Here is a 14,451-nt window from a genome sequence, read left to right on the forward strand (position 1 = left end):
TACACCATCTTGAATATAGCAGGTGTTCAATAAATATTTGTGGAACAAATTCTCTTATCTAATCTTCACAACCACATATGTTTACAAATGAGAATGCTAAGGTCTAAAACGAGTGAGTAACCTGCTCAATGTCATAGGGAATGGCAGATATTTTTCTTCCAGCCTAGGGCTCTTTGCAGCAGTGAGCCTGTTTCTTCTCCAGGGAATACCAAAAGAGCCATTTACGTTCAGATCCATTCTCCTAAAAATGTGAATTTGCGACAGCATGGATGGACCTGGAGAGTATTATGTTGAGTGGAATAAGACTGTCAGAGAAAGACAAATACTATATGATTTCACTTATATCTTGAATCGAATTAACAAAATAAACAAACAAAAAATATTTGCCCTGAGAATTTTTTTTCTCTTTTAATGCCTATGAGCACTTTTCCACTGCTTGAATTGGCTCAGGCTTGGCACTCATCTTCCTTGCCTGGTTTGATGTATCTGACTTTCTTTGATCTCAGTTTAGATTATTTTGATTTTGTTCTTTCTTTTCTGGTGACAGAGTCAAAGTGTCTGCCTCGTATTTCTCTAAGATTAGTCAGTCTTCTAATAGGAACTTGCCGACAGCCCTACCTCTCAATAGTACTTCCTGTTTTCCCACTCTTCACCTTGACTATGGCCAGGTCAGGCATATTCACTTTAAACCCTTCAGACCCTGATGGTCAGGCAGCCATTTTCAGACATCAAGGAATGTAATTTCTCAGGTGAATCTAATGCCATGATAAGAATTCTTAATAACTTCCTTTACATACCAGGTATATTGCTAAATGCCAATATATGAAATACTAAAAATATAAGAAATAATAAAAAAGAGTGAATTCTGAGACTTCACTTATATTTTAATACAAACTAAAATTTATTGTCAAAAGTTGGTTAGCACTTGGTTCCTTATCTTAGACCCAGGTTTTTGCTTGTAAAGCATATTGCTTTTGGATGTTCATTGTCACATTCCTTGGAATGTCTAAAGCTGATCTTTTTTGCTTGCCCACCAAACCAAACTTTTTCACTTCTCTGTCAATAGCCAGCTCCATTTAAAAAAATTCCATCAAGTCCAGAAGCATCATCCACTAAGGCGACCAAGGCATCAAAGCATCAATGGCCGTTGATTTTTCATTCAAAACATACAGATCCAACAGTCCTTCAGCAACAGCTTGTTTTAATACATCAGCACCAAATCCCCACTTAGTGCAAGTGCCACATTCTGTCTCCCATTTCAACATACAAGTCCCCCTGTATACTGCAGATAACTTAATTTCCCCAAGACACTACTTTTATTAGGTCATTATGTCTGCTCCTGCCTATTTATTAAGAACAAACTCTGCAACCTGAGAACTGAGGATTCAAACAGAGTAGCTTTTTTTCATGTTTCCTCTGTCTGCATTTGCCCTTTTTATTTAGCTGCTTCTCCCCTTCATCTGAGTAACCCTTCATCCTTCAACAACCCACTTTAATGTCACTTAGTCTATGAAGCCTTTTCTGAACTAATTAATCATTTCGCCCTCTGTGTTTTATAGCATCCATCATACAGTTAGCTTTTTATCTGTCATTCTCTTGTACTTTCTCTTTCACTTTTAAGGTTAGGGACTAGGCTTTAGTCATATATTTATTCCCTAAGCACAGTACAATATCTGCTTTAAAGTATGAGTTTAATACAAATTGGTTGAGTGAATGTATGAATGAATAAATTAATAAAATAATAGTGGCTATTTTTCCATGTGTTATTCTTAACTGTGTGCATTTGCTCCAACTTTGTTTACTTTTCTGAAAAGCTTCCATTATTCTCCAAAAATTAAATTTAATATATTTTTGAAGAATAGTTCAATGTGATATTATATGCTCAACATTATTAGAGCTGTTTAAATGTAGGCATGTATTTAACAATTCCAAGGAGTCTATATTAGAGTGGTAGGGTTTATTGTTACTAATAGTAAATTTGTAAATAGATGCTCCATTTTACCTTACTGTGCTACTTTTTGAAAGTAGAAGAATAGTGCACAGTGTCCTTAAAATATGAAGTAGAATAAAAAAATAACTGTTGAATGTGCACCCTAAGTATGTTATTCCCTACACACACACACACACACAATCACAGATCAGATCAAAAGCTACCTTTCCATTAATAATTTTTTAAAATATATTTTGTTGATTTTTTACAGAGAGGAAGGGAGAGAGAGAGAGAGTTAGAAACATTGATGAGAGAGAAACATCAATCAGCTGCCTCCTGCACACCCCCTACTGGGGATGTGCCCGCAACCAAGGTACATGCCCTTGACCAGAATCAAACCTGGGACCCTTGAGTCCACAGGCCGATGCTCTATCCACTGAGACAAACTGGCTAGGGCTCCATAAATAATTTTATTACTTTTATACTAGAGGCCCAATGCATGGATTCATGCATGGATGGGGTGAAGCTGGTCCAGCCCCAATCAGGGCCCGATCAAGATTGGGCCTGCTGGGGAAAGGGGCCACTGGCGATTGGCTGGCAGTCCCTGCCCCTAATTGGGGTTAGGGGCTGATTGGGGCAGGGCTGGCCATGGGGAGGGGCCATGGGTGATTGGCCGGCTGGCCCTGCCCCTGATGGGGTGGGGGACCGATTTGGGATGGGACTGGGTGGGGGAGGGGCTTCAGGAGGTTGGAGCGCCAGCCCTCCCCCCTATTGGGGTGGGGGGTGAGATCAGGGGCTGGCCTATCCTGGTGGGGTGTACTGATTGGGGGTGGGGCTGGGCAGGAGGAAGGCAGGGGGCGTTTGGCTGGTGGCCAGCTCTTGATGGGGGTGGGAGAGTCTGATCAGGGGCAGGCAGGCAGGAGGGAGGGGCCTTGAGGTTGGCCGGCCGGCCCCACCCCCTGATCTGCAGGTTTGCTGGCCACAGTGGGTGTCATAGCAACCGGTCGTTATGGTCATTATGGCTGGTACAGTCGCTGGCTTTTTATATATATAGATATTTGTTATATATATGTATATATATATATATATATATATATATATATATATATATATATATATGTTTATTTATGTATCTACAAAATAATATATTATTTCCCTCAAAATTCTTTAGCATTTCTAGTCTGTAAGAGGAAATTATGATTTTGTTCGCTGTGGCTAACTATTTTATTTGATCTCATCTCACATTATAGCCACAATTTACTTAACTTTATTTTTAAACTTTCATAGTCTCAGGTCCACAGTAGGCAATGGATCAGTACTTAGTAGTTTTTGCTGTTATTATTGTTATTGATGATAATGAGGAGGAGGAGGGTCCCAGCCAGGGACTGACAGGCTAAGATCATTTATTGTGATGCAGGACCTTATAAAAAATTAGCACCTTCTCTCCTGGATGCCCTTTGTACTAGTACATTTGTTAAATTTGGTTTGCCTCTGGCTAGAATTTTCTTTTTTCCTTCTCAATTTAAGGTAGTCTCTTCTCTTCTCAGTTTCGTGAGTGCTCTTCTGACAGGCTTTCCCTCCTCTCCTCTTTCTCTCTTAATGCTTTTTCCCCTCAATTACACAATATCATTCTCTCCAACAATGTAGAACATTATATATATTGTATGTATATATTATATATGTTATATATATTTGCTAATTGATGTAACACTACTAAATTTAGACACTGCTTCTTGAAATTCTACTTACTAGGCAAGGGTTTGTTTTTCTCCAGATGCGTGAAGTGACATATCACATATAACTTACATTTGCTTAAACAAGAAAGTTTCATTTTTGAAATTTACCTAAGATTTTATTTTTATAATTATAAATCCAATTACTTTATACCACTTAAATATTACATACATAAAACCATTATATGTTTACTAAATTTTAATAATTGATCAATATATATTTATTGTTGCTAACTTAATAATTAGGATTAAATAAAGCATCACTTTAAGTTCATTTTACACTGTGTTTTTTTATGAGATATATGAGTGACATAATGCTATGGGCAATCACTATTTGAAGACTTGAAGATCTTATCTTCTCAACGAAAATCACCTCTTCAATTAGTACTTCTTATAAAAAAATGTTTATTGGTTAAGTTGAAATATAATTATACATCATGATTCCTGCCATGAATTCCAACATCAAATAATTTTAATGTGTGTTTTGTAATTGAGTAACAAGATTGCATGCTTGCTTAAAAGTAGCACTAACATTTTTATTTTGGAAATACACGATTTTCTCTTTTATAATTTTGCTTTATAATGCACTTAAAATGAGCAATGTAGACACCAGCCTTTTTGTTCTTAAAATTTTAAATCACAAAGTCCAACTTCACGCTCTTTAATTTGTCTTAGATGAAGAATTTAAGTTGAGAAAAAAATACGGTATTAGTTTCTGTCATATTTTTCAATTCATTCGTTGTAAGTTTGAACTTCTCATTGTGGCCTCTTTTTTAATTTTTAAATATTTTTATTGATTTCATAGAGGAAGAGAGAGAGAGATAGAAACATCAGTGATGAGAGAGAATCATTGATTGGCTGCCTCCTGCATGCCCCACACTGGGGATTGAACCAGCAACCCAGGCATGTGCCCTGACCGGGAATCAAACCGTGACCTCCTGGCTCATAGGTCAACACTCAATCACCACGTAACACTAGCTGGGCTCACTGTGGCCTCTTATGGTCTGGAGCAGTCTTCTGGAACTCAAAGTGACTTTGGGTTCAGTCATTGCTCCATTGTCCTCTGATGGAGCAGAGACCATTGATGTGAAACTCTTAGGACAAAAAAGGACGGAAGAAATTAGATACATAGTCAATAGACTATAAAATAAGCCATTAAAAAGTAAATCTTACAGTATATAGTTGGATGGCTAATTACTTGAATCATTGATTAAACATGCTAAATCACTGAGCCAATGATGATGAACAAAAATGTTTCTTTACAGCCAGATTTAAAGTAACACACACACATGCCCAATTAACTATTGTTTTTAGCATATTTAGTTTCCATTTCTATTTTTTTAAAGTCCAGGATTGGTGTACTCTCAGCTTGAAATTACAACTCACTCAGAAATAACACACTGTTTATCTGCTGGCTCAAAACTAGGATGCTCCAGGAATGAATTCAGAATTAGCTAGAGCAATTTAAGTTTTGCACTCTTTAATCTCTGTAATGATACTCAGGTCCCAATTATCTAGGGGCTATTTAGCCCTTATTATCTCTTGCTACTTCTTTTTTCTTTCCCTCTTCCCTCAATGAAGGCAGGAGGCCAGGCAGAGGAATAGCTGGCAGCATTTTTTTTTTTTTTTTTTACAAAACCCAAGCTGTTTCTTCACATCAGGCTTCATAAAATAAAAACAACAGAGATGTAATTTTTCTTTACAGTTTATTCCTAACATAACAAATCAGCTTTTATTACAGCAAATACTAATGTCTATTTTGTCTGTTTTCACAAGTTAATTTAATGGAATATGCCCATTATTCTGACCTCACATATGCATTATACATCCACAGATATTATAGTTTCATGTCAATAATGTCTTTTATTTTTTATTGTGGCCTCCTGAAATAAATGTGTATGTGTAAGTGTGTGTGTGTGTGTGTGTGTGTGTGTGTGTGTGTGTGTGTGTGTGAGAGAGAGAGAGAGAGAGAGAGAGAGAGAGAGAGAGACTGAGCTGTTAAAAGGTACTAGAAACAAATGGTGTAAATAGCAAAATAACACTGGAACCCTGAAGTTTAGTTAATATTGAACTGAACTAAGAAGGTTATTTGTGACTGGGGTTGTAGTCTTGACCATGCAGAATGCACGAATAAGCTTAGTCAGTTTCACTATGTGCCCACTGTCCAAATTTGCTTTAACCACTGTTAAAGCGCAGCGTCCACTGTTTCTATCTCTTTGTAGCTCGTTGATTTTGTTTCATGTGCTCAGATCAACCACTTTCATTTTAGACTAACTTAAGGGGCATTTTATTTACTGGGTTCTCTTCAGAGTTAAGTCTTGCCAGGTAGGCTGATGAACATCATCAATTAAGTAACACAGATTCTGTTCATGTTGTCACACACATTCTGTCATAACCATGAATCACCTATGATATTGCCCTGTCTTCTGTATTGCAGGAAAAACAGAGGTTTCTGACGGATGTTCTGCACGAAGTGATGCTGCTTGATGGCTTGGCCAGTTCCCATCCAGTATCACAGGAAGTGCTACAGGCAACAGACATTGACAGGGTGTTTGACTGGATCGCATATAAAAAGGTGGGAATAGATAAGACCCAAGTGCCAACTGGATATTTTACTAATCTGAGGAAGCCAAGCTATTTCATGCTACATGTATTATGTTCTTCTCTTCTTCCTGGCTCATAGAAATGAGACTGTGAGTTAGAAAACATAGAGTTACTAGGTTCGTGTTATTTTACGAATTAGAACTTTGTTTTATAAATCAGTAAAATGGAGATGAATGTTTGCCAATGCATAGAAATATTGGAACTATTAATGAATAAATGTTTGGAGACTCAATAAGAAATTGCTGTAGAAATGGAGTTATGTAAATGTCAGTTCTAATGTTATTAATAAGAGAACTGACCTATATTAGTATACTGATAAATAGTTTTTTCCTGAATGTCCCTTAAAAACGTACTTATTTTGATTGCAGATGCCAATGGGGGTGTAGACAGTGACATGACATATATTTAAAAAACAATGTTTAAGGGAGATTTGGGGGATTAAGCATGTTTCCTGGACTATAAGCATAATAAATGAAAATTTAAAGACGAGACTTCGAATGGCAGAAATTTTGGACAAATGATCAGACATCAAAATATGATACACTATGAACTTTTTCCCATTGTTACTTGGATTAGGATTTTCCTTATACCCCTTCTTTTAGTTCTAATTTTAGTAGAGCATTGTTTAACACTTAGTAGCCATTTAATAATTATTAAAATAGTGTTAAAGTCTACTTTATTATTGGCCTATTGACTTGCATTTATGGGATTTCTATGTACTTTATTGATTTAATAATGTTTTCAGTTTTTAAAAGTGTTAAAAGCAAGATATTCCTTTTTTTCTTAAAAACAAGGTATTTCTAAATATAAGTAAAGATCAAATAATGATTCATCAGAATTCTTTGGTGCAGTAATTTAGATATATGGTTTTGCATTCCGGTAATGACTATCTCAATGATTATTAGTTAATACTGTATGCTATAATATGTAAGGATATACATAGTGTTAGAAAATATCTGTTCAAGATACTGATCATCACATTGGCTCAAAAAGGGTATTTTTGATATTTTATAAAAATGAGTGAAAGTATAGAATTATATTTAAAATCTATTAATTTTTATATATGAGTTTTTGGGCTAGATTTTGCTGGATATACATTCAGTTACTTATACTGTATTGATTCTTGAAATATAATGCAAAAAATAATTTAAGATAGCTTGAGATGAGTTTAGAGACATGTCTGTAGTTATTTCCCACCTACCACCAATTCTATGACTATTTGTAAATAACAACTTACTTCAGGATGAATATTAGAAAAATATTATTTTGAGTAAATATGTTACAAGTATGCATTTACACATAAATAACATCTATTCCAGCTTCATTATATTTGAATAATTACAAATTTATTCAAGAAGTTTAAGATACAAAGCAGTAGGAAAGAGTAAAGATACAATAATTATTATGTTACACTCTTTATATTTTGGTGCAAAGGCTTGCCATTTTACAAATGTGATAAACAAGTAAACTTTGCCATGATTCTTGGGACCATTATAAAGACTACTGGATACTTGTTTCTAGCAATGTATTTCTTTAAACTCTATTGAGGAAACAATTGACAGATGTAATTATACATATTTAAGGTGTACAATGTGATGATATACAATGTGGGATGATTACTAAGGTCAAGATAATTAATACATCCATCACCTCACATAGTTAACTTTTCTTTTGTGGTGAGAATGCCCAGGATTGACTCTCAGCAATTTTCAAGTATGTGATACCATATTATTAACTACTAGAGACCCGATGCACAAAATTCATGCAAGAGTAGGCCTTCGCAGCCCCTGCTGCCTCAGCCCTCGCAGCCTCGGCTTTTTCCGGAAGGTCATCCGGATGGTTTTTCGCTGTTCAGCTGTTCGGTCGATTTGCATATTACACTTTTATTATTATAGATAGTCACCATGATGTACATTAGATCATCAGAACATATTCTTCTTACTCCTAAAAATTTGTACCCTTGGACATATATCACCCCATTTCCCTCTTTCAATTGACCATGGCAATCACAATTGTATTCTTTATTTCTATGAAATTGGCTTTAAAAAAATTCCACATAGAAGTAATATCTGTCTTCCTCTGTCTGGCTTATTTTACTTAGCATAATAGCCTCCAGTTTAATTCATGTTGTAAATGGCAGGATTTCCTTCTTTTTATGGCTGAATAATATTCATATATATATATATATATATATATATATATATGTGTGTGTGTGTGTGTGTTTCTATATTAATTAATTCATTGAAAGACTGTTTCTTTTGTATTTTTCCAATTGTGAATCAATGCTAAAAGAAACATGGGTTTGTAGATAATTTTTTTAAGAGACTGATTTCAGTTCCTTCTGATATACCCCTGAGTGGGATTGCTAGATCATATGGTAGTTTTATTTTTAATTTCTTGAGGAACTTCCATATTGTTTTCCATAATGGCTGTACCAATTTACATTCTCAGCAGCACTGTATAGGGTGCCCTTTACTTCACATCCTTCCTGACATTTGTAATCTCTTGGCTTTTTCATAATGGGTATGAGGTGTTAGCTCATTATGGTTTTGATTTGCATTTTCCTTAAAATTAGTGATGTTGAGCCTCTTTTCATATACCTGTTGGCCATTGTATGTCTTCTTTTCAGGTTCTTTGCCTGTTTCTAATTGGATTACTTGTTATTTTGCTATTGAGTTATATGAGTATTTTATATATTTCAGATTTTAACCCCATATCAGATATGTGGTTTGCAAATGTGTTTTACCATTCTGTAGTTTGCCTTTTGAGTTTATTGATTGTTTCTGTTGTTGGGCCAAGGCTCTTTAGTTTGATGTAGTCCTATTTGTTTTTTTGATTTTTAGCTCTTGTTGCCTGTGCTTTTGGTATCTTATCTAATCACTAGTAGCCCTGTGCACAAATCTGTGCACCAGTAGCTTGCCAGTAGCTTGCTGCCGCCCTCCAGTAGCTCTCTGTCCGCTGCCCCGCCCTCCTGTTGTTCCCCCCTAACCCCTCCCCCATAGCTTGCTGCCCTGCCCTCTCCTGTAGCTCTCCACCACTCTCTTGTAGCTCGCTGCCCCACCCTCCTGGTGATCCGTGATCCAGTCGTTACACGGTCTGTCATTATGCTTCACAGTGTGACGACCATTTGCATATTACATCTTTATTATATAGGATTGCTAAGACCAATGTTAAGGATATTTTCCCCTTTGTTTTCTTCTAGGAGTTTTATGGTTTCAGGCTTACACTTAAGTCTTTGATTCATTTTGACTGAATTTTTTTTTGAGAAGTATATGAAAGGAGTCCAGTTTAACTCTTTTGCATGTGGATATTGTTTCACAACACCATTTATTGAAGAGACTATCCTTTCCCCATGTGTGTTCTTGGTGCTCTTGTCAAAAAGTGGTTGACCATATATGCATGGATTTTTATCTGGGCTCTCTATTTCATTCCACTGGTTCTATGTACCTGTTTTTTATTGTTGTTTTTTTTTTTGCAAGTACCATTCTGTTTTTATTACAATAGCCTTATAATATAGCTTAAAATTAGGGAGTGTGATACCTATAGCTTAGTTGTTTCTCAGGATTTCATGATTGCTTTGGCTATTTGAGGTCCTCTCTGGTTCCACATCAATTTTAGGATAATTCACTGGAGTTTTGATAGGGCTTTCATTGAATTTGTGGATCGCTTTGTGTTGTCTGGATATCTTAACAATATTATTTCTTCTCATTCAAGAACATGGATATATTTCCATTTATTTGTGTCTTCCTCAATTTCTTTCTTCAGTGTCATAGTTTTTCAGTGTATAAGTCTTTCACCTCCTTGGATAAATTTATTCATAAGTATTTTATTGCTTTTGATGATTTTGTAAATAGGATTGCTTTCTTAATTTCTCTTTCATATAGTTCATTGGTAATGTATAAAAACCCAACAGATTTTTTTTGTTGAATCAATTGATTTTGTAGCCTTCAATTTTATTCAATTAATTTATTAGTTGTAACAATTTTTTGGTGGAATCCTTAAGGTTTTCTGTCATCTACAAAGATAGATGATTTTACTTCTTCCTTTCTGATTTGGATGCCTTTGTTTCTTTTTTAAATAGTAATTAATCAATTAAACAATTATTTTTTTCTTTGTCTTTTTTTTTTGTTTTTTGCTTAGTTGCTATGGCTAGGACTTTCAGTACTATGATGAATAGAAATGGTGAGATTGGGCAGCCATGTCTTATTCCTGATCTTAGAAAAAGGTCTTTTGACTTTTCACCATTGAGTGTAATATTAGCTGTGGGTTTGTTTTCATGTCTAGCCAAATATCTTCATGCTGAAAGTACCACTGAAAATAGTATCCTTACTACATGTTTTCAAGTGATACTAGGATCTACTCATTGTCAATGAAGAATTTTAAAGAAAAAAAATCTTTTTTTGAACAGATATAGTGAGATATAATTAAAGTATGGTAAACTGCACATTTAAAAGCTATAATTTGACATGTTTGACATATATATACACAATGAAAACATCACCATAATCAAGTTAATGAATATATTCATTAGAAATTTGCTCATGACTCTTTATACTTCCCATCCCTCTTCACTCTTCCATTGATCAACTTTTTCACTATAGATTAAATTGCATTTTCTCGAGTTTTATATAAATGGAATCATACAGTATGCACTCTTTTTAGTTTGCCTTCTTTTACTCCACAGAATGATTTTCAGATACCTTCATGTTGTAGTATATATGGATATAATACAATTTGTTTATTCACCTGAACATTTGGTTGTTTCTAGTTTTTACTATTACTAATAATCTTGCTATGAACATTTGTGTACAGGTCATTGCATGTGTACTTGCTTTTATTTCTCTTGGGTAAACACCTGGAAGTGGAATGTTCAGATGATATGATAGGTATGTTTAATGTTTTAAGACTGCTGAATGAACTGTTTTCTAATGTAGTTGTACCATTGTACCATGGCACATTCACACAGACAGTATACAGGGTTCTACTTTCTCCACTTCTTTCCCAACAGTAACTAGGTATAATCAATTCTTTTAGTGTAGATATTGTAAGGTATTTCATTGCAGTTGTAAATTATATTCCCCTAATGGCTAATGCTATTGACCATTTTTTTTTTCCATTTGTTTATTCTCCCTCATATGTCTTCCTTGGTGAAGGGCCAGTTCAAATTCTTTGCTCATTTTTTAAAAATTTGGGTTGTTTGTTTTCTTATTATAAAATTTTGAGGATTATTTATATACTCTGAATCAGGTTCTCTATCAGACACATGATATGCAAATAATATTTCTCCCAAATAGTGACCTATCTCTCATTTTCATGTCAGTGTTTTTCTAAAAGCAATAGGTGCTAATTAAGTATATTTTATCATCTTTTTTTTTAAGTGAAAGTGCTCTTGGTGTCATATTTAAGAAATCTTTGATTAACTCAAGGCTATATGGGTTTTTCTTTTTCTTTTTTCTTCTAGAAACTTTATAGTTTTAGGTTTATATTTAGATCTATGATTTATTTGAGATAATTTTTTACATATGGTGTGAAGTTTGAATATATTTTTATTTTTTTAAATATGGATATTATATTTTTCAAGAATCATTTCCTGAAAAGTTTATCCTTTTTTCACTGATTTGGCTTTGCATATTTGTTGAAAATCAGTGGACTATGTATGTGTGAGTCTATTTTTCTAAGCAACATAGTTTTCAGCATATAAATCTTCATATTTATTCCTAAATATTTCATATTTCCAGGCTATTGTAAATGGTACTGTTTTAATTTCCATTTATTATTATTTTTGTTCTATGTAGAAATGCAATTTATTTTTGTATGGTTATCTTATAAAATGTTAAATAGAAGAAGTGAGAGCAGGCATCTCTGTATTGTTCCTGATTTTAAGAGTAATATATTCACTCCTTCACCATTAGGTATGATTTTTCCTCAAATATTTTATAAATACACTTTATCAGGTTGAAAGAGTTTCATTGTGTTTTGACATTATTGAGAATTTTAACCTGAAATGTATGCTGATTCCAACAAATCCTTTTCCCCCATCTATCAAGGTGATTATATTTTTGTTTTTGTTGCTTTACTTTATAATATGGTGAATTATAGTGATTGATTTTTGAATGTTAGATTGTCCTTGAATTTATGAGACAAATACCATTTGATTATAATGTATTTTTAAAATATATTGTTGGATGCAATTTGCTGAAAATTGTTTTGAAAATTTGCATCTATATTCAGTAGGGATATTGGTCTGTAGTTTTTCTATTATCTTCTTGTAATGTCTTTGTTTGGTTTTGTTAATGCTATAAGGCTAGCCTCATAGAATGTAAACTATTCTTTTTCAAGTTTCTTGAAGAATTTAAGTAGAATTTATATTCTTTCTTTATTAAATATTTGGTAGAATTTATCAGTACAGCAATCTGGGCCTGGAATTGTCTTCATGAGAAGATTTTAAAAAAATGTTTTTATTGATTTTTAGAGAGAGAAGAAGGGAGAGGGATAGAGAGATAGAAACATCGATGAGAGAGGAACATCATTGATCAGCTGCCTCCTGCATGGCCCCTACTGGGATTTGAGCCCAAAACCAGGACATGTACTCTGACCTGGAACCGAACCAGCAACCCCTTGATTCCTGGGTCGGTGCTCAACCACTGAGCACACCAGCCAGGCAGGGAAGATTTTTAACTAATGATTTCATTAATATATAGCAGGTTATTCAGCTTATGTTTTCTTAAGTAATCTTTAGTAATTTGTATGTTTTCAAGGATTTGACCCATTTCATCTAAGATGTTTAATTTATTGGCATAAAGTTGGACATGATATATTCTCTTATTGTTTTAATAACCACAAAATCTCTAAAAATGCAACTTCTTTTATTCCAGATATTATTAATTTTTGTCTTATTCTTTTTCTTAGTCTAGCTGGAAGTTTATACATTTTATTTTTAAAAATCTAGTTTTTGGTTTAGTTGATTTTTGCTTTTACTGGCTATTTTATAGAATTATCTTTCTAATCAATATTATTTCCTTCTATATACTTTGGTTTAACTTGTCCTCCTTTTCTGGTTTCTTAAGGTACAAGCTGAGATCTTTAGTTGGAGACTTTTCTTCTATTACAATTCAGATGTTTATTCCATAAATGTCCTCCTAAGTGTATTACCAATGGCGTGCTCCAAGTTTTGATATATTGAGGTTTCATTTTCATTCACTTTAAAATACTTTATATTTTCACATTTGATTTATTAATTGTCCCATGAGTTATTAAAATGCATTTTTTTTAGTTTACAAATATTTGACAATTTTCCAGAAAGTTTTTTGTTATTTATTTTTTATTTCATTTTATCATGGTCAGTAAACTGTATTCGGTATGGCTTGAATCTTCTTAGAATTTGATGTCTGTTGGTAAATGTATCGCATGCACTTCAAAAGAATGTGTATTTCATTGTTGTTGGCTGGAATGTTTTATAAATGGCAGTTAGGTCAAGTTGGTTGATGAGAGTTGTTTAAGTCTTCTATATTCTTATTGATTTTCTGTCTACTTGTTCATCATGTTAACTTGATAGGCCCTCATTGTTTGGATTCATGCACATGGTGCCAAATCAAACATCTAAAAATTTAGTAAAAAATAGTGACCCCTGTTCTTGCTAGCAAGTATGGAAAATAATTTTCTAATGTAAATGTGCGAAAATAAAAATAAGAACAAGTTGACTGTAATATCAGGGGCTTCATTTTGACTGTTTCTCTACCAGTCCTTAATGTATTTTTAGTGCCTTTGTTCAGTTCTCCAACTTGGCTTCTGTCAAGTTTTTTCTAGTAGTAAATCGGCATGTGGGTAATATGCAATAACCAATTTAACTTTGTAGATGGAATGAGTAAACCATTTATGGGTGTATGACAGATAATGTGGATAATTATACAACCATAAATAATATTAATTGCTAACATTCATTGAATGATTAGTCTGTGATTGGCACTGTGCCAAATTCTTTACATTTAACTCATTTAATTATCATAATCTTCCTTTGGGGATATTATTTTCATTTTAAAATTGAGTCATGATCAATCCAAGGATATGTTGGCCAGAAAACCAGGTTCTAGTGCCAACATTCTTACTACCACCATATTTAATCAACAACTCTGGTTGGAGCACTTATTCCAAAATCATGTGTAAGCTTCTGTTTATGTTCTAGGC

The 14,451-nt window shown here is 33.9% G+C and overlaps 1 protein-coding gene across 1 annotated transcript in view; it reads left to right on the top strand.

The window, feature by feature from the left end:
* The window catches only part of TRHDE (thyrotropin releasing hormone degrading enzyme), a gene marked incomplete at its 5' end in the record, with an annotated part of 366,323 nt that overhangs the window by 204,902 nt on the left and 146,970 nt on the right, over positions 1–14,451 (top strand). Inside the window, one exon of the mRNA XM_079775459.1 lies at positions 6,101–6,238. Coding sequence (XP_079631585.1) covers positions 6,101–6,238 — 138 coding nt within the window. The remainder of the gene's footprint in view (positions 1–6,100; positions 6,239–14,451) is intronic.

This window comes from Cnephaeus nilssonii (genome assembly GCF_951640355.1).
Source record: "Cnephaeus nilssonii genome assembly, chromosome: 6".
Classification (NCBI taxonomy): domain Eukaryota; kingdom Metazoa; phylum Chordata; class Mammalia; order Chiroptera; family Vespertilionidae; genus Cnephaeus; species Cnephaeus nilssonii.